Source organism: Lucilia sericata, unplaced genomic scaffold (assembly GCF_015586225.1).
Source record: "Lucilia sericata isolate MDLA Ls3-8-SP2 unplaced genomic scaffold, ASM1558622v1 Contig000306F_arrow, whole genome shotgun sequence".
In the NCBI taxonomy this organism is placed as follows: domain Eukaryota; kingdom Metazoa; phylum Arthropoda; class Insecta; order Diptera; family Calliphoridae; genus Lucilia; species Lucilia sericata.
Genome location: NW_023994330.1, coordinates 118,951 through 145,319, shown reverse-complemented (window position 1 = coordinate 145,319; position 26,369 = coordinate 118,951). Strand labels below are relative to the sequence as shown.

Sequence of the window (26,369 nt, the reverse complement as noted above, 5' to 3'; positions counted from 1 at the left end):
TTACTAAAAGCCTTAAAAAAGCTTTTTTACTAAAAGCCTAAAAAGCTTTTTTTAATAAAAGCCTAAAAAGCTTTTTTTACTTAAAGCTTAAAAAAGCTTTTTTACTAAAAAAGGCTTTTTTACTAAAAAGTTTTAAAAAATACTTTTTTACTAAAAAGCTTCAAGAAGCTTTTTCACTAAAAAGCTTAAAAAAGCTTTTTTCTTTTAAAAAGCTTAAAAAGGCTTTTTTACTAAAAATTTATCTACAAAAATCATTGAAGACTTTTTCAATTAAAGCTCTGTAAAACATTTTTTTTAATTTTTGTAATAAGTTTTGAAAAGCATTTATTTCAATAAAATAATTTAATAAAAAATCGAATTTTAATGAAAAGTTGGATTTTTAGTGCAAAATTTGAAAAATATGAGTTTACTTAATTTTATGACCCCAAATATACACATGTGCATACATATCTTTAACCCAATCTGAATAAAATTTAGATACATTTTGTTCGGATTGGTTAAAGATACTTGAACACATATTTAATAAAATTCTGTTTTTAGTTGTTTTTTAAGGTTTTTTTTATTTTTTTATTTTTCATTTAAGAAATTACATTTATTTAAAAAAATAGTATATAATACAAAATAAATTATAAAACTAATATCAAAGTTCTGGTTGTTGTTTTCTTTTATATATATTTTAATATAAATCAATAAGAAAATAAGAAAATTTATGTTTTTGAAATAAACTTTGAAAACACTACTAAAAAAAAAAGAAAACAAAACTAAAAATTAAATTCTTTACGTTAAATATTTATATGTAGTTAAAACATATTTTAATAATAAATTTTATGTTTTAGCAAAAAAAAAACAAAATGCTTAAAGAGAGATATTAAACATATACAAAAAATATAATTAAATATTATTTATATATAGAAGAATATAAGAAGAATCTTTAACAAAAATAAGGAAAAAATATTTAGCTGCAAAATAAGAAAAAAAAGAAATATTAAAAAGATTTGAGGGTGTTAATATAATTAAATTTATGGACTTTGATTGTTTCTTTTCATTTTTTTGTTAATTTTAAACTACAAGCGAATTTGTTTTTGTTTGTTAAATTGTTTTTCTTTATACGATTTTTTCAGTTGTTGTTTGTTTTCTATATAGGCCACGTGTTGTTTTACTATTTTAAGCTTTTGTTTAGTCATTGTTGACTGTGTAGTAAATTTATATAAATTTTTAAAAAACAATTTTCTTTTTTTAAAAGATCACAAAACTGGCACAAGATTTTTTTTAACTAAATGAAGCTGTTATTCTTTTCTGGGTTTTCTGTTTTTTGTTTAATAATTGAGTTAGTGTGTTTTTAATTTTTTAAAAAGTAGTAGTAGTTGTTGTTGTTGCTGTTTTTGTTTACTTTAGTTAAATATTATAAATTTTGATTTAATTTTTTGCCAAACTCAATTTGCCCATAAGATTGGCAGCCTGATTGCCAGCAGATTCTTGAGCATGTACGGCGGTATCGTGTATGGTCTTTTCCAAATTCTCTCTCTTTTGATCGACATATTGATTGGCTTCTTGCATTTTTTGATCAACAGCTTGGCTGGTAGTTTTCATGACACCATCGACGGCATTTTCGGCTTCCTTCATTTTAGAGTCCACTACTTGTTCGGCAGCCTTGACGGATTTGTTGATGGCCTCGTTGGCAGCCTTTTTGGTTTGATCGACAGCATTGGCAGCGGCCTTTAAAGAAAATTTCATTTAATATTAACATGTTCTCTGAGCTTTTTATTTGTAATTTCTTAACATACCTTTTGTGAAGCATCAGCAATATTAGCTGCAACTTGCTTGGAATTGGCGGCTACAGTATTGACTTGTTGCACGGTATTGTTGACGGCATTCTTAGTATTGTCTACAGCGGCAGCAGCTTGGTTAACACCAGCATCGATGGCTTGGCCAGCTTTTTGAGCTTCTTGGGCGGCTAAATCAGCAGCTTCCTTGGCTGGAAAGAACAATTAAACAAATTTAATAAAAAAAGTTCATGTTATTCAACAAATTTTCATTAAAAAGCTTTTAAAAGTTGTTTTACTAAAACAAATCAAAAGCTTTTTAGTTACTTTTTAATGAAAAGCTTTGAAAATTCTCTTTTTTCAATGAAAAAACTTGTAAAAAGCCTTTTTACAAAATAGTAAAAACATCTTTAAAGAGCTTTTTCAGTAAAATGCGAAAAAAAAAGAACAAAAAAATACCTTTTCATAAATAGCGTAAAAAACCTTAAAAGCTTAGAAATGCTTTCTATTAAATAGCTTTAAAAACTACTAAAATGTTTTTCCTAAAAAATCTTTAAAAGCCTTTTTCAATAAAAAACTTTAAAAAGCTTTTTTAATAAAAAAAACTCTTAGAAGCTTTTTCAATAAAAAAGCTCTAAAAAGCTTTTTCCATAAAAAAGCTCTAAAAAGCTTTTTCAATAAAAAAGCTCTAAAAAGCTTTTTCAATAAAAAAAGTTCTAAAAAGCTTTTTTCCTTAAAAAAGTTTTTACATGTTTAAAGTTGAAAATTCTTTTAACCCGGTGACTAAAAAATAATTTCAAAGGCATTATAAGCTTTTAAATGAAAAATTGTTTCACTAAAATGTTTTTTTTTACTAAAAAGCTTTACGAAGCATTTTTTACCAAGAAGATTTTTTTTTAAATTCTTCCTAAAACGTTTTTCACTAAAATTATTTTCTTTAAACTTAAAAAAGTTTTATGCATTTTTCTACTAAAAAGCTTTACTAAGCATTTTTTTACCAAGAAGCTTTTTTGCTATTTTTTTCTAAAAAGCTTTAAATGTCTTTTTTTTACTAAAAAGCTTTTTGACTTTAAGCTTTTTTACTGAATAGTTTATGAATCTTTTTTCTGAATAGCTTTATGAAGCTTTTTTACTAAAAACCTTTTTACTGAAAGGATTTAAGAAACTTTTTTAGTAAAAAGCTTTAAGAAAGAAGCTTTTTTACTAAAAAGCTTTAAGAAAGAAACTTTTTTACTAAAAAGCTTTAAGAAAGAAGCTTTTTTGCTAAAACGCATTAAGAAGCTATTTTTACTAAAAAGCTTTAAGAAGCCTTTTTACTAAAAAGCTTTCAGAAGCTTTTTTACTAATAAGCTTTAAGAAGCTTTTATACTAAAAAACTTTAAGAAGCTTTTTTACTAAAAAGCTTTGAGAAGCTTTTTTTTACTAAAAAGCTTTAATGCTTTTTAACTAAACATTTTTAAAATCCTAGTTTTACTTTAGAGCTTTTTTCACAAAAAAATCTTTAAAAACTTTTTTTCACTAATGTTTTAAAATTACTTTTTTCTCAAAAAACTTAAAACTTTTATGACAAAAAATATTAAAAAACTGAAAAAAGTGTTTCTTACCAAAATCTTTAAAAAAGCTTTCACACTAAAGAGTTTTGAAACCCTTTTTAACCAAAAAAAGTGTTCTTGAAAAAGTTTTCACTTTAAGTTTTAGTAAAATTTCTACTTTTACTCACCAGTACTGGCTGCCAAATTTTCAGCTTCGCTCTTGGTTTGCTGCACAGCTTCACCTACTTTCTTGGCCTGTTCCTCAGCCAGTTTTTGTGCGTTCTCAGCCTTTTCTTTAGCCAATTTTTCGGCTTCATCCTTCTTCTTGCTGAAGAGATTGGCGGTCTTATCGCCCAAGTTTTTAAGGGAGGCTGTAAAGAAGATAATTGAAAAAAAAAAATATTAAAAAATTTGTAACTAATTTAAAGAAAAACATGCTTGCTCTTATAGCGCAGGACAAAACTTTGACTAGGAATTGCAATAAAGTTTTCTACAAACTAAGAGCCAATCGTTATGGGACAAAAAACATTTTTGATCGAATTTTTTGGTTTTTGAGCTAAATAAAGAAACAATTTTAGAAAATTCACTAATAAAAAGTGCTTTTTTAATAATTTTGTTTTGAAACTAAAAAGCTTTCTAAACATGCTTAAATTTTTATAAATTTTCAAAAAAAAAGTTTAAAATTATTACAATTTTTTTATATATTTCTACATAAAGCTTACTTATAAGAGAAAATTTATATTTATTTTCACACTTGATTTTAAGAAAAGCTTTATTTAAATCTAAATTTAAGAAAAGCTTTTTTTTAAATCTAAACTATTTTTAAGGCAAAAATAGCATTAACTATAGTATTTTTTAAATATTTTGATTTTTTATTTTACAACTAAAAATACTTGGTCCATGTTTTACTATATAACTCCAAAACCAAACCGCTAGTCGACATTAAACTTTTTTTAAATATAGAAGAGCTTTTAGTAAATATTTTGTAGTTTCCTTAGATTTAAAAAAGTAAATAGTCTTTGAGATATCAGGCTTTTTCTAAGAAAGTGACCTTTGACCTCTTTTTAAAAGAATTTTAATTTTGAACTTTTCCATTGTAATGTATTGTTTTTTTAAGTGTCAAAAGTTAAATAGTTTTTAACACTTGAGGCTTTCAGTAGAAATCTTTATAAAGGTCATTTTAGGCTGTAGGGTTTGAGAAATGAAGAATTTTACAAAAATTTTAAATTCCAAGAAAATTTTCAGTATTTTACACTTTTTTACATTTTATTCCATTTGCACTAGATTAATGGATTGATTGTTTTTCTTTTTCAAAAATTTTCCATTAATTTTCTTTTTAATATCAAAAGTTAAACTCTTTTCCCCTAAAAAAAATATTTGTCATTTAACCTTTTCAACCTCTTTTGGAGGAAAGTTTTTCTTAATTAATTGATATATTTTTCTTTTATTTTACCCGAAAACATTTTTTTATTATCTTTGAAGATTCACACAACCGTTTTCACTGGATGCTAAATAGAAACTATATATTTGTAACCTGAACTTTTTATTATGACTACGTAAATTTTTAGAAAACCAAATGACGCCATTTCAACAACATTAGAGACAACAGTCACCAAAAGTAAAATAAAAATAGCAAAAACAACAACAAAAAACCTCAAACTATTAATGCATAAAATAGTAGATTTTTTTTGTTCAGTAGTAGACATTCTTTCCCAAACAATGAGTTTAAAAAAAGTTGGGGAGGTGAAAAAAAATGTAATGGAAATAAAATTAACAAATAATTAGCAGCAATAAGGACAGACGGACTTGGGTCGAAAGAATAGAATTAAACATTTTTGTATTTAAATGTAAATTAAACAAAATAATACAAAATTTTTGTATACAAAAAGGTTTTTTTGACTTAAGTTTTGCTTATTTAGAAGGTAATTAACAAAAAATATTAAAATTAAATAAATTTTGAAAAAAATGAAAAAAAAGCTTTGAAAGCTCAAATTAAAAAGTTTGAAAAAATTGCTCTTACAAAAGTTTTGTTGAAACAAACATTTGCTAGAAAAGGCCCCTCCTTTAGCTTGAAACTACCTTAAGCTTTTTTTAAGCAAACACACATTCTTTGTTTAATTAATAATACTCAAAACTATTTAAACGTTTATTTCCTCTACAAACTCCTACGTCCTCAAACAAAAACTTAAATTAGTTACAAACTACTGCTAGTATTTAACTAGAGAAAATCTTTTCTTTTAGATAATCTTGCATGCAAATTGTCAAACGTTTTCAAAAAAAATCTTTATTAAGTTTTCTTTCCGCAATTGCGCCTTTAGTTTTCAAAAGCAATTATTTTATTTAAAAAAAACTAGAAAAAAATCTATCATTGTTTAAAACTTAATGAATGAAATCATAATTTTGTAGACAAAATCTAAAAATATTTATTAAAATATTTTTATATTAGAACATCATCATGAGTATTTTAAATAAAATGACCAAATGTTTTTATAAAAACAATTAAATAATATAAAATTTTGTACGTTATTTAAAACAATTAAGAGAGACAATTGAGAATATCAATTTCATTAAAGCTTTTTGAAATTTTAAGAGAAAGTCTTGCAAGATTTTTAAAACAGGCTCAATACTTGAATTTTTTATATGGGAACGTTTCATCAAAAGCTTAAATAACGTTTATTCTTTTAAAAGCTCATTCATTATATAAAACCTTTTACGAAAACTTTTGGATTAAACAAGTTTAAAGTTTTTTTTTATAAAAATGAAGTTCATTACATAAATTGGCTAAAAGCTTTACTAAAACTTTGTGTTAAATTTTGAAATTCATAAAAGCTATCCTTTACTAAAGAAAACGTTCATTTGACATTTAATAGAAACATAAAAAGCTTTCAAATTTTGATTTTTTGTAAATTTCATTGCTAATATAGAGATTTGTCCACAAAAGCTTTCCTTTACTAAAGAATGATGGGCTTTTTTTATAATAAATATAGAAAAAAGCATTGCTAAACCTTTGGTTAAATTTTTAAATAAAAGCTCTTGCTAAAAATTTTTCAAATATAAAGAAATTTTTATTATTTTTATACACATTTAATCTAATCTTAAAAAGTTTTCAAGTTTTGAGTTTTTTGTTAAAGCTTTCATAGCAAATTTACAGTTTTGTCAACAAAAGCTTTCCCTTAAAAAAGTGTAAAAAAGCTTTTCGATGAAAAGCTTAATAAAGCCTTTTTCGCTAAAAAGCTTAATAAAGCTTTTCTTGCTAAAAAGCTCAATAGAGTTTTTTTCGCTAAAATTCATAATAAAGTTTTATACTAAAAAGCTTAAAACAGTTTTTCCAGTAAAAGGCTCAATAAAATGCATTTTTTTTTTCTGCCAAAAAACTTTTAAGGAAAAGAACTCTTCCCTAAAAAGCTTTCAAAGGGGTTTTCATTAAAAAAAAGTTTTCTTAAAGAAAACTTTTTTCATAAAAGAATTAGAAAGATTTTTATCATAAAAGTTGTTTCACTTAAAAAGCTTTTTATTAGCTGAAACAAGCCTTTTAGGTAAAAATTCTACTGTACATTGCTTTTAAAAAATACTTTGACTTCTTTTGACCTTCTCCATTTCAAAAACCTCCAGAATTTTTTATGTTTTCTTTCAAAATGTTTGCATTTAATTAATTTTGTAAAAAAAATACAATTTAAATGCAAATTTAATACATTTTTTGTCTCAAAAATAAAAATTTCTCTCAACATGTTTAACTCTATAAACAAAAAACGTCATCATTATATAGAAATTTCTCAACTGTGCGTGGTAGCAGAAGATTTCATGGCGGCAAAAAACCGGCAATAAAGTATATTTTCAAACCACAAATTCAGTGTTGTAGTTTTTATCAAATATCATCATACAATATGCCTGCCTCTTCACAAGTTGAAATTTAAGCAAAAAAAAAAAAAAAAAGCTTTATGTGGCGCAGTCATGTTTTGCCCACAAAATAGAAGAACTACATTAAACCACAAAGTATGTATTTTATTTTATTTTTTTTACAATTTTATTTTAACCAAAATATATATGTATAATTTTGAAGTAAACAAGGGAAAAAAGCACTCAATTCATTTGGTAACAAATGATAATAAAAATAAAAACTGAAAAAAAAAAACAAAAAACCGGCTTTTAAAACTTCCAACAGCAAAGTGTTGAGTACATATTAAAAACTTTATTCTTAAAAAAAAAGCAAGAATGATGATGAAGTTCTGTTTTTTACTCTGTTTTGTTTTATTATTTCATACCAAACAAAAGGCGTGAAAGGTGTTTAAAAGTAAAAAAAAAAAACAACAAAAATTATAAACTTGTACTTAAAACAAGTTTTAAATTGTAGCAATCAAAACATCAGCAAGAACTTACAAAAAAAAGCTTTAAAAAGAATCTGGATTTTAATACGTAAATCATGTTATGTCTTAAAAGAGTAATTAATAATAAAAATTCTGAACAATAATTAATTATTTTTATAGCTTTAAAGCTGCTTTATTAGTAGAAAATCTAAAAAGTGCTAATATTTTTAACACCACTGTAAGGCATGTTTGTTTTGTTAACATTCTCTGTTATTATTACACACTCACAGTAGTAATAACAACAACAACACGTTTAAGCCAAGTAAATATAAAATAGTATTGGTGCTTTTCATTATTGTTATTGTTATTTTGTTCTAATGCAGGGATGGAAAATTTAGTACAATAAAACTTTTTCAGTATGGTTCTCTAGCTTTTTAAACTCTTTCTAAGTTGTTCATAGTATGATTTTAGTTAGTCTAGTATAGTCTAGTCTATAGTCTAGTCTATAGTCTAGTCTATAGTCTAGTCTAGTCTAGTCTAGTCTAGTCTATAGTCTAGTCTATAGTCTAGTCTATAGTCTAGTCTATAGTCTAGTCTATAGTCTAGTCTAGTCTAGTCTATAGTCTAGTCTATAGTCTAGTCTATAGTCTAGTCTATAGTCTAGTCTATAGTCTAGTCTATAGTCTAGTCTATAGTCTAGTCTATAGTCTAGTCTATAGTCTAGTCTATAGTCTAGTCTATAGTCTAGTCTATAGTCTAGTCTATAGTCTAGTCTATAGTCTAGTCTATAGTCTAGTCTATAGTCTAGTCTATAGTCTAGTCTATAGTCTAGTCTATAGTCTAGTCTATAGTCTAGTCTATAGTCTAGTCTATAGTCTAGTCTATAGTCTAGTCTATAGTCTAGTCTATAGTCTAGTCTATAGTCTAGTCTATAGTCTAGTCTATAGTCTAGTCTATAGTCTAGTCTATAGTCTAGTCTATAGTCTAGTCTATAGTCTAATCTATAACTTACTTTATATATAGAAGGTACTATTCTTTGCATATTTACCATCCCTGTTCTACTACAACTTTTTTACTCGTGCTTTTACTCGTTTTCTGACTCGTACTCATGTTCGTACTCTATAAAAGCAACAACAAAAACAACTACACATAGCAAGAGTCGTAGTAGTAGTGATGATGTCATGTTCATTAATTCAAGGGCAAGCTTTTTTCAGTTGTTCATTCTAGACATATTGTTGTTGTTATTGTTATTATTGTTGTTTTTGTTGTATTGTAGCCATTGTTATTGTTAACTCGTATTTTATTTTGCGCTTGCCAAAACATGTAGTTTTACAAGTTTTTACTTTATACCTAGTTCTGGGCTTTAACGTGTAAGTGAGCGAGAAGCAAAAAAAAAAAATTGTAAAAAATTATCTCATTTCAGGATATTTTAAATAATGTTGGGAACTATTTGATTAATTTATTCTATTTTCTGTGTATAAAACACTTTGCAATTACGAATTAATTACGAATTTTTGCATTAATATTGTTAACAATTTCCGTTGAGAGTTGAAGTTATGAGAGAAAAGCTTTCTTTGTTATGAGAGGTAGCAGTGATTAGAAATTGAAAATTGAGCTTTTGAAATCAGAAAATCTTTATTTCTTATAATGTTTAGAACTAAACGAAAGTTTAATTTTTAAACTGAAAGCTTTTAACTAAAACTTTTGCTATGTATAATCGTTAGCGTTTGAATTTTTGGAAATTTAAAAAAAAAAAAACTTAACGAAACTTTATTTTCTAAAACAATAAGATTTTAACGAAATTTTTATTAGATTCATTTAGCTTTATTACAAAACTATTGAAATCTGTAAAAATATTTCAATTTAGCTTTGTTACAAAACTATACAAATCTGTAAAAATATTTCAATTTTTGGAATTTTTAGAACTTAACGAAACTTTATTTTTTACACAAAAAGTTTCAAAAATTTGATTTTTTATAAATTTATCTACTTAAGATAAGCGGCTTTGGAATTTTATATAAATTTTGAATTTTTGGAAATTTAAAAAACTTAACGAAACTTTATTTTCGAAACCAACAAGATTTTAACGAAATTTTTACTAGTTTTGTATAGCTTTGTTACAAGACTCTAGAAATCTACAAAAATTTCTTAATTTTTAGAATTTTTAAAACTCAACGAAACTTTATTTTCTAAACCAATAAGATTTTAACGAAATTTTTACTGGATTCGTTTAGCTTTGTTACAAAACTCTAGAAATCTGCAAAAATTTCTTAATTTTGAGAATTTTTAAAACTTAACGAAACATTAAATTTGAACCTTTAACAAAAACTAATTTCATATTTCTTTGCTTTAAATAATCTACTGTTTAAATATTGACATTTTACTTATTTTTGTCTTTATTTACTTGGCTTTCTCTGCAAATTTATTTAGTAACACAAAAAAATTTCAACATTTTTCTATTAAAACAAATACATTTATATTAAAACTTTATAACTTATTCATTGCTTGGGAGCTGCACCCAAATAAACTTTCCAAATTACCTTCATTTTCTCATTTTCAATTGCAATTTTCCCAAAAACTTTGCTGGTACAACAACTTCTGCTTCAAACCTCACACACACACACACAAAAGTAAATGAAAAAAAGACTTTCCATGCAACCTTGAACTCACAATTTTGTTATTTGTCTTGTTCTTGCTACATTTTTAACGCTCGTGTCTATTTTATGGCTGTGGCAACAAAATGAACGTGCACAATTTTCCCCCAAAAGCATGTCAGTGCATGAAATATTAAACTTCAATTATTTTTTATATATTTTAGGGTTTATATAGTTGGTTTTTAGCTGAGAATTTTCCAGAATTTTTTTTTACAAAAATTTTGACAATGACATCATGTGGTGTTACCCATTTCTGAGACCTGAGAAAATTTCAAGTGTGAGAATTTAAGTTTTTGGTTTTATTTTGTTTATTAAACCGCCTTTTAAAGTAGGAAGATATTTAAAAAGTGTTATGACCTAAAATATATTTTTTAATTAAACAAGAAATTTTTGCAGTAATTTAAGTTTCTTGGTTACGAAACTAAACAAAATTTTAATGACCTCGGACAATTTTTGCTGGTTTTATAAAGAACACAAGCAACAGAAATAAAAAAGGAACTTGAATTAAACAAAAAAAAATAAGAAAAAAATCAACTTCAACTTAATTACTTATAAACACGCAAGGATTTATTGCCACCACTGGGGTTTATTACTCAAAAAACAAAAACCAAACACTCACAAAAAAACTTTGAGAAAATTGTTTAAAATTATTTTTTTTTTAACACAAAGTGGGAAAATATAATTATATAGTTAACCAAAAAAAAATTTAATTGTTTTTAATTTTTTATTATTAAAGTGAAGGGCACTTTATTCACATGTCAAGTTGGACATTTTTTATATTGGTTATTTCTTTTAAAAGTGACAGTCGTGGAGAGTACTGTTTGAAAAAGGTTCAAATGTTGTTGTCGTTAAGCTGTTTATCAAATACATACATATGACCTTTTGAACTTAATCCCCATTTTATTTACGACATATTTTACGTTTTGATGATTCATTAACATTTTTTTTTTTTTTTTTTTTTGAATTATTTAATGTTAGTTTTTTATTATTTATAGAACTGATAAGAAATCATTTGTAATAAAAAAGAGAAAATTGTTAATTTGTCTATAAAAAATAATAGTCGTTTAAATAGAAAGCTTTTCAGCATTTATTGTATCTCTTAATATGATTAATGATGTTTTTTTTCTAATTTGTATATGGGGAGAATCCATCAAATGCTTTTTTAAAAGCTTTGTTTTTCAGACTTTAGTATAGACTACAATCTGGACTATAGAATAGTCTATAGAATAGACTATTTTGGATTAAAGAATCGTATATAGTTTGAACCATAGAATATATTATAGTTTGGACTACAGAATAGTTTATAGAATAGACTATTTTGGACTAAAGAATCGACTATAGTTTTTACTATAGAATAGATTATAGTTTGGACTACAGAATAGACTATAGTTTAGACAATAAAATAGACTAAAGTTTGGACTATAGAATAAACTATAGCTTGGAATATAGTAGTTTGCACTAAAGAATATACTAAAGTCGGGGCTATAGAATAGTTTGGACTATAAAATATACTATAGTTTCGACTACAGACTAAAGTCTGGATTATAGAATCGATTATAGTCTATACTAGGAATAGACTATAATTTGGACTATAGAATAGAATATAGTCTAGACTATAGTATTATGGACTGTAGTATGAACAATAGTGTGTGCTGTTGACTATAGACTATAAGTTGCCTTGACTGTAGACAATAGACTATAAGTAGTATGGACTACATACTATAGCCTGGACTACGGACTATAGTCTGTAGTACAAACTATAGTCTGGATTATAGACTATAGAATATAGTCGGGAATATAGTCTCGACTATAGACTATAGTCGGAACTATAGACTATAGTCTGGACTACTATAGTCTGGACTACAGACTATAGACTACAGACTATAGTCTGGACTACAGACTATAGTCTGGACTACAGACTATAGACTATAGTCTGGACTACAGACTATAGACTATAGTCTGGACTACAGACTATAGTCTGGACTAAAGACTATAGTCTGGACTATAGTCTGGACTATAGACTATAGTCTGGACTATAGACTATATTCTGAACTATAGAATATAGATTGGACTATAGGCTATAGTCTAAACTATAGACTATAGTATGCATTATAGACTTTAGTCTAGACTATAGACTATATATAGTCTGGACTATAGACTATAGTCTGGACTATAGACTATAGTCTGGACTATAGACTATAGTCTGGAATATAGACTATAGTATGGACTATAGACTATATTCTGGACAATAAAGTATAATCTGAACTATAGTCTTTAGTCTGGACTATAGACTATAGTCTGGACTATAGAATATAGTCTGGACTATAGACTATAGTCTGGACTATAGACTATAGTCTGGACTATAGACTATAGTCTGGACTATAGACTATAGTCTGGACTATAGACTATAGTCTGGACTATAGACTATAGTCTGGACTATAGACTATAGTCTGGACTATAGACTATAGTCTGGACTATAGACTATAGTCTGGACTATGGACTATAGTCTGGACTATAGACTATAGTCTGGACTACAGACTATAGTCTGGACTACAGACTATAGTCTGGACTACAGACTATAGTCTGGACTAAAGACTATAGTCTGGACTATAGACTATAGTTTGGACTATAGACTATAGTCTGGACTATAGACTATAGTCAGGACTATAGACTATAGTCTGGACTCTAGACTATAGTCTGCACTATAGACTATAGTCTGGACTGTAGACTATAGTCTAAACTATATATAGTCTAAACTATAGACTATAGTCTAAACTATATATAGTCTAAACTATAGACTATAGTCTGGACTATAGTCTAAACTATAGACTACAGACTATAGTGTGGACTCTGAACTATAGTATTCTATAGTCCAGACTATATATTAGAATAATGTCTGAACTATAGTTTTTAGTTTCGTTCTGTAAATTATCACCCACATATTTAATTTAAAAAAATCCAAACTAAAAATCTTACTATCTTATCTATTATTTCAATTAATTGAACTTAAACTTGAACTTAAATTGACATAAATACAAAAAATTAACTTATCAACATCTGACTCAATTGCAAATATGTACTTTTAAATACTTGAATTAATTAAATTACAAATTATAACAAAATACTTAAACTAATTGAAGATCTCCTACTACAATAAATTAAGTTATTTACAAAAAAATTTTTTCGCTTCTCCTCGCTCTAGCAATTTGAAAAAGAAAATTACAACAATTTCATATATATACAACATATTAATTGTAATATTTTCTATTTCTAGCTTATTTATTATTAAAGTACAGACATACATATTTATATAAATACATATAGACAAAAAAAACGTAGAAATAAAAACTGCGCAAAAATAATACATTTTTGTATAAAAAAAAATATAAAATGTAATGCTTGGTTTATTTTCATAACGAGCTTTATTTGCTGTTGTGATTTCTATAAAACTTGAAAAAAAAAAATCATTTGTTTATAAATTTAAAACGAGTTTAGAATTTCTAAACAAAACAAAAATCTAAAAATGTAATATTTTATTTTAAAGAGAATCATAAATTTGTATATAAAAATCGCATACCTTACAGAGAAAAGATGGCGCTTTGTCAAGTAAAATACGCACATTTTGTAAAACTGTCAATCAGGTGTTAGATATTTACATATATGTAAATAATTTTTGAATTTTTTAAATTCCTTATAATGAAATTATTTAAATGACGACTTAGAATATTTGGAGAAGCTTTCAAAACATTAATGAATTAAAATGTCTCTTCTAGAGACATTTTGGGTTAGGTTAACCTTTATCGTACTCATCTTGAATTTTCAAATAAACTTGATCTTTAAGACAATAATGAATTGAAAATATTTATTAAACAAAGAATTTATATCTGACATTTTAATGCAAAACTTAATTTGTTTTGAAATAATTTGACATTTGAGTTCAAAGAAAAAGAAATAAATCTTTTATAACCAGAAAACCAAAAAAAGCTAAGACGTATTTGCTTATAATTAATGACATTTGCTACAGTAAAAGCTTTAAATAACACACTTTTCATTTTAAATTATAAGAAAAATTTAAAAAATTTTATCTTAGAAAAAGAAAAATTTGTTAAAGTCCCAAATTGAACAGATCCCGTAGTCATTTATTTCTTTAAAGAATATGACATAATAAACAATAATATTTTTCCCCCCACTTTTGAAAGGTTCTCTCACTTTTAACACACAACAGCTAAATGATTCATTTCAAATCCATTTATATACAAAATATTTTTGTTTAATCTTAATTTAGAACGTCAAATAATAATAATAACAACTACATTAAAACGTATACACAATTTTTGACAGTTATTTCTCTTGTATTTCCAAACAGTAGACAACAAATACAATAAAAATATCTGAAAAGATCTAAAAGTTAATGCGCATTTCTCCAGTTTTTTTTTTTGTTCGTATACACACAGATACATCTCTTTCAGATGTACATATTTTTTTGAATAATTTTTGTATAAAAATGCAATAATAGCTGTACAAATAAACGCATATTTATTGAAGAACAGAAAAGAATACGAGGGTTAACAATTAAGTTTAGAAAATATGTTTTATAAAATTTTTGATATAAAGACAAAAATCCATTTAGTTCAGACAACAGTTCATACTTTATTCTAGACTATACTATAGACTAAATTCCAAATTATAGTTTCGATTAATAGTCTGAACTATAGTTCAAACCATAGGACAAAATAGTTCGGACCAAAGTCCTCACTGCATATATGTTAAACTGAAATTCAGACTATAGTTCGCACAATAGTCCAAACGAAAATCCAGATTATAATTCAGACTATAGTCTAGACTATAATTCAGACTATAGTCTAGACTATAATTCAGACTATAGTCTAGACAAAAGTTCAGACTATAGTCTAGACTAGAGTTCAGACTTTAGTCTAGACTAAAGTTCAGACTATAGACTGGAGTTCAGACTATATTCTAAACTAGATTAGAGTTCAGACTATATTCCAATATATTTAGGTTATAATCCAGCCTGCAGTTCACATTTTAATTCAGACAAAAATCCAAACTGTTGGTCAGACTAGTCAGATTACAGGCCATAGTCTGGACTATAATATAGACTATAGTACAAGCCAGACTATAGTTCAGACTATAAAACAGTCTAGACTATAGTTCAGACTATAGTGCAGTCTAGACTATAGTTCAGACTATAGTCTAGACTATAGTTAAGACTATAGTCGAGACTAGTTCAGACTATAGTCTAGACAATAATTCATACTATAGTCTAGACTATAATTCAGACCACAGTATAGACTATAATGCAGACTATAGTCTAAACTATAATTCAGAAAAAAGTCGAGACTATAGTCTAGAATATAGATTCGACCATAGCATAGACTATAGTTTAGACTATAGTCTTGACTATAATACAGACTACACAGTTTAGACTATAGTCCAGACTAAAGTTCAGACTATAGTCTAGACAATTAGTTCAGACTATATAGTTCAGACTATAGTACAGTCAAGACTATAGTTCAGGTTATAGTTCAGACTATAAATCCGACCATACTCTAGACTATAATTCAGACTATAGTCTAAACTATAATTCAGACAAAAGTCCAGACTATAGTCCAGATTGAAGTTCAAACTTTAGTTCAGAATAAAATCCAAACTACAGTTCAGACAATAGCCTGTAGTCAGCCTATAGTTCGGAACATATGTTCAGACTACAGTCTAGACTTTAGTTTAGGCTGTAGTACAAACGGCAGTTCAGACTGAAGTCTAGACTATAGTTCAGACAAAATGTCAGACTATAATGCAGACTATATTCCCAACAATAACTCAGGCTATAGTCCAGACTTTAGTTCAGACTAAAATTCAAACTATAGTTCAGACTCTAGGCTTCAATCTTGAATATACTGCAGTCGGGTATAAACTACAACTCAGGATATAGTTCCGACAATAGTTCGGTCTGTAGTCCAGGCTATAGTTGAGATTATAAACCAGACTATAGTTGAGATTATAGATCAGGCTATAGACCATGCTATATATCGGACTATAGTCCAGACGATAGTTTAGATTATAATCCAGGATACTTGTTTATACTAGAATATAGTCCAGGGTAGCTTAGATAGTTATAGTTAGATAGATATTTCAGACTGTAGTCCATACTAAAGAATAGACTATAGTCCTTTTTATAGAATAGACTTTAACAAAAACTATAATCCAGAATACAGAAATGTCTTGACTAAAGCAGAGATTATAGTATGAACAGAAACTATTTTTGATTAATTTAAGCATCTCCCATTGTGCAACTCCCATTGTGCTGAGAGACCAAAATCTCAAAAACAAACATATAAAATCATATTTATAGCTAAAGACGCAGTAGCCTTTAACTACTTAAATAAATAAACATAAATATCACTCGATATGTAATTTAATTTTTCTCAATATTAAGAAGAATAAATCTTTTATATATCTTTAAGATGCAATCTATATTTATGTTTATATGTATCTATAAATAAAAAACAAACATGTGCATACAATGCGTTGTTTAAACAGTAAATATTTACATTTTTTCTTCTAGAATGAAATATTTAATGTAAACACTTGTTTTATTTTTCATTAAAAGAATTTTAAAAAAATATTGAATTTTTATAAAAAATCGAAAACTAAAACTAAACAAAGCAAAGAAAGAACAAAAAAAACTAAACTTGAAATGTATCTACATGTTGTTTTTTTATTTGTTGTCTGTCTATATCTAAGTTATAAGATTAAGTATTAATTTCTTTATGTTATGTACTTAAAAACAAAATGTCTTCTCTGTCAGCATTTATTACAAATACGTTTTATATTGACGTTAATCTATATTAATTATAGCATTTCCGTTTTTGCTACTTGCTACTTGCTGCTCTCTGCCGCTACTTAAACATTCTAAAGAAGATACTTAAGCATACAGAATGATGGGCATGCAGTATTTATATGCATCTCTTAGTTGCAATATGTGCTAAGTACTTTTTTACATTTTTTTTGTTTTTGTTCTTAATAGGGATTTTATAGTTTTTTTTTTATATATATATGTATCTTTTAATCTAATTTATAAAGAGAACTCTTTGCTGTTGTCAAGTGTAAGTACATAGTAGCTATTATTCAACTTAATTTACTTTATTATTCAATTATACTATAGTTTTATGTCTCTCCTACGATTTTTCTTTCACAATTTTTCTTTATATGTCTCTCATACACAAAACGGCCTGTAATTTAGTTGTATCTGCTGTAAATTTCATTTCTGGGACAAAAGTGCATTAAACTTTGTTTTTCAAATGGAAAAATCGTTTCACATTCACCAAATAAAACCCAAAAAAAAAATTTAAAAAAATGTTTGTGCAGTTTGTTATACACATCTGGTTTTATATAAAAAAAAAGAAAATATTTCGCTAGTTTATAAGAGATTTGAATTTTTAACAGAAATATATACATAAATAGTTTGCATCTATGCCTAAACATATAGGCCAATGAGAAAAGGTTACAAAATATAAAAACCAGCTGTTGGGGAATATTTGTCAAAACCCCCAGAAAAAAAACAACACTTTTTATTTCAAAAGTTGAATTACCTTTTAATTGTCTACAAAACTTTCGCTTTTGTTTGATTTCATTCAAGTAAAATATGCTGTTGCATGAAAAAAGGGGGTTTTACACGAATTCTATGTACCCTTTGTAATAGAATGACAGACGGACAGACAGAGATGTAAGACGAGACATAGAAACTGATTTACATACCGCTTTTTGGGACACTTTGATTGACAGTCAATCAAAAAGATATGTGTTGCTTTAGCAGACAATTAAACAGACATTTTGGCAGATGAATGAAAAGGTAAGAAGATAAACACTTTTAGACTAATTTAAAGGCAGATAAATAGATTTTAAAAACAGACATATTTTAGATAAATTATTACAGGAACCGATAGTTTTTGAAAATAAAAAGACTATTGAATAGACTGTAAACTAAACTATAGTGCAGAGTAAACAGTCGTCTATATAAACAATATTACAAACCAGACTATAGAGCAAACCACAGTTCAGACTTAGTCTCTTTTTTCTTCTAAATATTGAGAATGTAGATCGGATTACATCACAGACTATATACAAGACTATTCTATACAGACAAAACTATATATCAGACTAGAGTCCAGAGTATAGACAACACTATTCTACATACTATACTCCATACTATTCTATAGACCAGACTATATATATAGATCCGGCTATAGATAAAACTACAAATCAGACTTGAAACCAGACTAAAGACAAGTCTAAACTATAAACCAGACTATAATATAAACAATATACTAGACTATAATATAAACAATATACTAGACTATAATCGAAACTGTAGACCAGACTATAGTCTAAACTGTAGACCAGACTATAGTCTAAACTATAGACCAGACTATATTCTAAACTATAGACCAGACTATAGTCTAAACTATAGACCAGACTATAGTCTAAACTATAGACCAGACTAGAGTCTAAACTATAGACAAAAGACTGACTATAGTATATTCTATAAACCAGACTACAGTCTAATCTATAGATAGTTCTAATCTATAGTCTATAGATCAGACTATAGTCCAGACTATAGTCTGAACTATATATCAGACTATAGTTTAGACTATAGTCTGAACTATATATCAGACTATAGTTTAGACTATAGTCTAGACTGTAGACTAAATCATAGTCAAAACTTTAGAATATACTATAGTCCAAACTAAAGACAGGCTATTGTCCTGACTATATTCTAAATTATAGACCAGACTATAGAAACACTATAGACCAAACTATAGTCTAGACCAAATTATATTCCAAAATGAAGACAAGACTGTAGTCCACACTATAGTCCAAACTATTCTATATAGAGTAGACTACAGACTTTACTCCAGACTATAAACAAGGCTATAGTGCAGACAAGCTTATTTATAGAGTAGACTATAGACCAGACTATAAGCTATACTATAGAAAATACTACAAACCACAGTAGACTATAGGCAAGACTGTAGTTCAAACTATAGTCTAGAATATAGACCGAATTATAATCCAGACTTTAGACTAGACTACAGTCTAAACTGAAGGCAAGTGTAGAGTCTAAACTATAGAGAAGACTATGTTCTAGACTATAGTCTAAACTATGAATCAGACTATGGTCTAGTCTATATACAAGACTATCGTCTAGTCTATAGACCCGACTATGGTTTAGACTACATTATAATCCATTCTATAGGCAAAACTGTAATACATACTATAGACCAAACTATTGACCAGACTTTAGTCTAAACTATAGACCAGTCTAGAATATAGTCCAAAATAAAGACAAGACTGTAGTTTATACTATAGTCCAAACTATTTTATAAAGAGTATACTATAGAACAGATTATAGTTCAGACTATGGACCAAATTATAGCCCAAACTGGATTATAATCCAGACTATAGATCAAACTATAGTCCATACTATAGATCATTCTATAGTCCAGACTATAGACAAGACTTTAGTCCTAACGATTACACAAAGACCTAACTGTTAACATTCGATGCCCTCCCAACTGATCGAACGTAAAATATTACCCAAGTTTTATTTTTAAGTAGGGCATTCATTCAAAACAATATCCGCTCGTTTAAACAGTAAAAATTTTAATGGTCAATGTTTATTTTTAACAAAAAACAAAAAAAAACATTCACTGATGAGTTTGAATATATTTTAGCTGTCTGATCTATACACACTACCTCTTTCACTATGTGAACACTGTACAACAGTGTGAGCTGTAAAAAAAAACAATTCGATACACACGTAAAATTTATTTACATACATATGTTTGTTGGTATATAATAGACAGTGTTATAATTAAAGTTCATTGCATTTTTTTCAACGACAAAATTTGTTTGAAATAAAAAAAAGAGAAAGACTTTCATTTCAAAACAACAACATTTTTGAATATAAAAAACAGATACAAATTAAAAAAACAGTTTTGGTGGTATTGGTAAAACAGTAGTAAAGTCGATAATGCAGTAGACTTGCTAGCGGATTTTGAGTTAAAAACTTGTGTTAAACATTTAATAACAATTAAAATTTTCTAATAATTTTCACTACATTTTGAAATACATATTGAAATCTAATAGAAAATTATAAATTTTATAATTTTTTTAAACTAAATTTTAATAAACATTCCAAACTAAATGGTGCCAGTAGTGCTCTAAAGAAATGAAACCGTAGTGCTCTAAAGAAAACGAGCCAAAAATCTTAAGCTTTATTGAAAAAAAATAAATCTAGAGAATTATAGAAAATTGTTAAGAAGTAGATAGTTAGATAATACTTACATTTAGAACTGTCTGCGTGTATTTCAAATAAGAAAATTATTAGCAAAAAGTTGAAAATGTTAAAATTAAATTTGTATATATTTTCAGAAAAATGTTTCTTTTGTGAAAAATAAATTTTTCAAAACAAAATATTTAAAATGTGGTGGTTTTATATTGATTAATATAATAATTTTTAATACGCAAAAGAGGGGAGGGAGTTGTGTATGTGTTTGAGTATGTGTTTTGAGGAAAGAAAGAGTGTATAAATAATGAATATTTATTTATATGGTATATATCGTTTTTATTACTTATTATTCTTAATATATTTAAACAGTAAAATGACGTAATTTTGAACGGTTTATGACAAAGAGAAAACAACCACAAATATACCATCAAAAATGAAAGAAACATAGAGAACCACACGAATGCTTTTTAGGAATTTTATAGAACATTTTTTTTGTTGTTTTTGAAAAATAAATAAAAATATTTTATAGGAAATATATTTTATTTTAATATAAAGGTTTTGAAAAGATTTTTGAAAAAAAATTCTTATTTTCACATTTTGCCGTTTTTATATTATTTTGTTTAAATTGTTTAAATTTCTAAGCACGTTTCTTTTTCCTTCTTTCTTTCTTATTGCCATTTCCCTCCAATACTTAAACAACAAAATGTTTTTTTTTTTATTTTATTTTAATGTTTTGGCTAAATTTAGTTAGTGACCACTTTACGTGCTGGCATTTCTAGTGTTTTCTAAATTTAGAGTGAAAAAAATATATAAAATAAACTTAAATAAAATAAAACACAAAAATAACATAATATTTCTTCCAACTTATTACTAAGTGCAAATGTTTGGAAACAAAAAAAACCTATTTGAGTTGGTGTATATTTTATAATGGAAAAATCGCAGCAGGAAATCATTGGAGAAAAATCATTAAAAAAAATTTCAAACAATCATGATTTTTTGTTTCTACAAAACACATGTCTAACTTCAATTAAGAAATTTCATTAATTTTTTTTTTATATAATATAAACAAATAGTTGTTTTAAATTTTATTTAAAATTAATTAAATAAATCTATTAAAATTTTGAAGGAATTATTAACTGAAAATATTTGTTAAGTAGTTTTTAAGAAATGTGTATAAATTAACAAAAAAATTAAGTTGTTTAATTAAGGCGTATTTATTTCCGGAATTCCAAAAATGTTTAAAAATCAAACAAATTATCAATATTTTGAACTATAGAATAAACAAATACTAAATATAGAATAAACTGTTGCCAATACTATAGAACGACTATAGTCCAGACTATTGACTAGACTTTAGAACAGACTTGAGTCCAGAATCTTTTATATAGAACAGACTATTGACTAGTCTAGCATATAGCGTTTAGTTCATACTATAGTCCATGCTATAAAGCAGACTATATACCAGACAATACTGCATTCTATAGTCCAGTCAAGAGACCATACAGAAGAGAGTGTACCCTATAGTTTAGTCTATAGTCGAGTCCTTATTTTAGTCTATAGTATAGACAATACTTAAGTCTATAGTCGAGGCTATAGTATAGTCTAAAGTCAAGACTATAGTGTAGTCCTTAGCCATGACAATAGTATAGTCTAAAGTCAAGTATAGTCCATACTATAGTATAGTCTATAGTTAAGACTATAGTATAGTCTATAGTCAAGGCTATAGTATAGAGTATAGTCAAGACTATAGTATAGTCTATAGTCAAGGCTATAGTATAGTCTATAGTCAAGACTATAGTATAGAGTATAGTCAAGACTATAGTATAGTCTATAGTCAAGTCTATAGTATAGTCAATACTACTAATAATATATTCTATAGTCCAGAATATAGTATAGTCCATAGTCCAGACTATAGTATAGTGACTATAGTATAGTCTATAGTAAAGTGACTATAGTATAGTCTATAGTAAAGTGACTATAGTATAGTCTATAGTTCAGACTATAGTTTAGTCTATAGTTCAGAGTATAGTTTAGTCTATAGTTCAGATTATAGTTTAGTCTATAATTCAGACTATAGTTCAGACTATAGTTTAGTCTATAGTCCAGATAACAGTCGAGACTACAGTATAGCCTATAGCTAAGACTATAATGTAGTCAATATACTAGTTTAGTCTAATGTCGAGACTATATTATAGTCTATAGTCAATACTATAGTATAGTCTATAGTCGAGGCTAAATATTAGTCTAAAGTCAAGACTAGAGTTTAGGCTATTGTCGACACTATAGTTTAGTATATAGTCGACACTATAGTTTAGTCTATAATCGAGACTATAGTTTATTCTACACTCACGGCTTTAGTTTAGTTTATAGTCGAGACTATTGCTTATCCCATAGTTTAGTCTCTAGTTTTGTCTATAGTGGAACCATAGTCTATAGTCCACTCTTAAGCGTGGACCTTCCAGTTTTTTTTTAAATTTCTATCTCTTGTTTAATCTTTTATTTTAGTTGAAACCAATTAATTACGTTTGAAAATAAAGTGTGTAATAAAATTGTAACAAAAACAACTAATGCAACAACAACAACAACTACACACAAATTCCTTAAGAATTAATAATTTTTATTGTAGTTGTTGTTTTCATCATCTCTTTAAAACCAAAAAGGGTGTGTTCATACAATAGAAAATGAAAAATAAAAACAAAAAAAAGATATTTTATAAAAAAAAAAATTACACATTTACATACACACCAACACAAACACACACTCGCAGATACCAAAGAGATTTTAATAACAACAAAAACTATAAGTAGTAGAGCTGGTTTAGTGAGTCCATATTACAGCAATTGAGTCACGTATAGCAAAAAAAAAATCGAGTACCAAAGATATTGTCTGTTATAGGAATAGAGTACACATGTACTGGGAATTTATCATCACTAAAACATCTCTAATGAGAGTGTTGCTGTGTGTGTTTGTGCATTTTAAAAGAAAATGTGAATAATTTGAGGGGGTGAGTGTGTGTTTTTTTTTTTTTTAATTTAAGTGGGCCGGCAGGAAAAAAGGGGGAATATTGTCTAGAAACAATAATATGTATGAAAAAAAACTAAAATTCCATTAAATTAAAATTAAAAATGAAGAAAAAAACAACAACAATAAACAATATGCATGCTACTGTTTAGCTAAAGACCCGTATGTTTTATTGAATCTTACTGAATGTGTGTGAAAAAAGAGCTGATGATGCGTCCATATGTTAAACCTCAAATACCGCAGAAAAACATAAGGAATGGAAACCAAATAAATTTTAAAACATCACAACATCAATCCACAGTTTATGTCTGTCTGAAGTTAAGAAAAAGAAAGCAGAAAACTGATAAAGATTGTAAGAAAGAAAAACTTGAAAATTATAATACAAACAACAAAAAATAAAGAGACCAACGCTTAGAAAATGTTCAATAGCCCAAAGAAAAACATAAGGTATTAGAATAATATTAGATTGTATTTAGATTTTTAAACATATTTCTCGATATTTGCTCTGTAATTTATAAAAAATTTACCAAAACGGTTTCCATTATGATTTCCTCTTTCGATTCAAAAACAAAAGTATTTAAACAAAGACGGCATATGGAGTTTTAAAATGGGTTGGGTTCTTGAGGAAATCAAGTAAATACAAATAAATTTCAATCAAATTTTAAAATTATTACTGAAATCATGAAAATTAAACAGAAAATACAAATTCCTTGAAATATTTTTTTACAGCTAAGTTTTGAATTGATGATTAATAGTGTTTGGGGATGATGTTGAAGTCAGTGGTAATAATATGGCTCCGTAATTCTTAGTTTTAGTGGTGATACATACAATATATATATATTGTAATAAAAACAATAAAATAAACTACTACTTCTACGACTTTGTATAAAATAAGTTTTTCAAATGATGACATAATGCCTTCAATAGTAATGGAGGAGGAAGGAGGAAGCAGAGAGTCAATATAAACGGAAGGAAGTAAATCCTTGGAAAAGTATTTTTTTGTTGTTTTGCAAGTGTAGGAAAGTAGTAATAAGGTTATTGTACAATGATGTTATAAATACAAATACAATACATATCTAAAACACCAACTATGTATGACTATTGAAAGAAAAGAAAAGTGTTATTGTAAAAAGGACCGATTGACTGACGGACTCTGATGACTAATGCTACAAAAACAAAGGCGATTTGAAAATCAATAAATTATAATGAAATTCTTATTTGTTTCAATGATGAAATCATACAAATTTTTTTTGAAATACTTTTTCTTCACTTAAATAGTTTTTTTAGCTAAAAAAGTTATTTTAAATTTTAATAAAACAAAATTTTACCTGTGAAGGAGCTGAACATTTTGTCTAAAAGTTTAGTTGTTAAAAAATTTCAAATTTATTTGCAAAATTTCTTTTGTTTAGTTTTGTAATTTTTTTAGTTATTTAATAATAACACGTTTATTTTTGTTTAATAATTAATTTTAAACAATTACAGTTATGTTAATTTTGTTTAAATTTTTTTTAATAAAATTTTTCAAATTTTTCAAATTATTTTTTTTAATTTTAAATCCACGACGCACAACCGTTCACAACGTAAACACGTATAACATTGAAATAAATCTTCAAATTCTACTAAATCCCCAGCAGTAGTGAGTGAAACCAAAAAAAAAAAAACAAATTAACTGCAACAAAATGTTGCTGCTCAAAATTTGTGTTTTTTTTTCTCTTTTTACACACAAACCTGTTCATTTCTTATAAGTCCAACTGATTCATACAAAAGACCCCCTCATTCCATAACCATAGAAAATACATCATTGTTTGCAACCTTTGGGTGGTTTGAAGTCAAACCAACAACTATTTACTTAAAATTACTCTCTTTGACCGTAGCAAAATGCTCAAAACACTTGTTGACAACTTTGAGTATTTGAGCAGTGTTACCAATTTTGTTAATCGAATCAGAATTTTCGAAAATAATATTATTTTTAGTAAAAATATTTGGTATCCTTTATAAAATTAAAAATAAAAAACTTTAAACTCAAATTGGAAATGAAAATCCATTATTTGGTGACAAAGAGGCAACACTGGTATTTAGACAGAAAGAACCCAACAAACATTATATAACAAAATCTTATTTTTGGTAAAAATCAGATTTTTACTAAAAAGTAGAAGAACCAAGGTGGCCACTTGTGTGGGCACTAGGTGAAATTGTGGACCGTTAACTCCAAACTATAGTCCAGACAATAGACTAGACTATAGTTCGTGCTATAGACTAGACAATAGTCCAGACTATAGGCTAGACTATAGTCCAGACTATAGACTTGACTATTGTCCAGGCTATGGACTAGATTTAGACAAGAATATAGTACAGAATATAAGACTAGACTATAGGCCAGACTATTGACTATAGATAGAGTAGACAATAGTCCAGACTATAGGCTAGACCATAGTCCAAACTATTGGCTAGACCATAGTCCTAACTATAGTCCACACTATACTACAGACCAGACTGTAGACTAGGCTATAGTCCAGACTATAGACTAAACTATATTCCAGACTATAGACTAAACTATAGTCCAGACTATAGACTATACTATAGTCCAGACTATGCTCTAGACTATTGTCCAGGCTATGGACTAGACTTAGACAAGAATATAGTACAGAATATAAGACAAGACTATAGGCCAGACTATCGACTATAGTCTAGGCTATAGACTAAACTAAAGTCCAGACTATAGACTAGATAATAGACAGGTAAAATCTATCCAGTTGTCCAGACTATAGACTAGACTATATTCC

The 26,369-nt window shown here is 26.8% G+C and overlaps 1 protein-coding gene across 3 annotated transcripts; it reads right to left on the bottom strand.

Moving 5' to 3' along the window:
• Nucleotides 1-1,045: 1,045 nt before the first annotated feature.
• Nucleotides 1,046-25,224, bottom strand: LOC119603415 (late embryogenesis abundant protein ECP63). Of its 3 annotated transcripts, XM_037955441.1 has the most exons (5): nt 24,915-25,188; nt 20,622-20,633; nt 3,484-3,666; nt 1,785-1,975; nt 1,046-1,716 (listed from the first exon to the last, which is right to left on the bottom strand). In XM_037955441.1, exons 1-5 carry the CDS (start codon nt 24,931-24,933, stop codon nt 1,417-1,419), a joined length of 705 nt encoding a protein of 234 aa, XP_037811369.1. In that variant the 5' UTR covers nt 24,934-25,188; the 3' UTR covers nt 1,046-1,416. The 3 variants fall into 3 exon arrangements, with proteins under 3 accessions (XP_037811369.1, XP_037811370.1, XP_037811371.1); XM_037955442.1 differs by lacking the exon at nt 20,622-20,633 and having other exon boundaries at nt 24,915-25,224; XM_037955443.1 differs by lacking the exons at nt 20,622-20,633; nt 24,915-25,188 and adding an exon at nt 4,749-4,901.
• Nucleotides 25,225-26,369: the final 1,145 nt, after the last annotated feature.

Bases quoted from the DNA above. Each gene is read 5' to 3' on its own strand.
- LOC119603415 (XM_037955441.1), bottom strand. The intron at 1,976-3,483 runs GTGAGTAAAAGT...TGTTCTTTCCAG, and splicing joins AAATTTGGCAGCCAGTACTG to CCAAGGAAGCTGCTGATTTA. The intron at 1,717-1,784 runs GTATGTTAAGAA...TTTTCTTTAAAG, and splicing joins TTGCTGATGCTTCACAAAAG to GCCGCTGCCAATGCTGTCGA.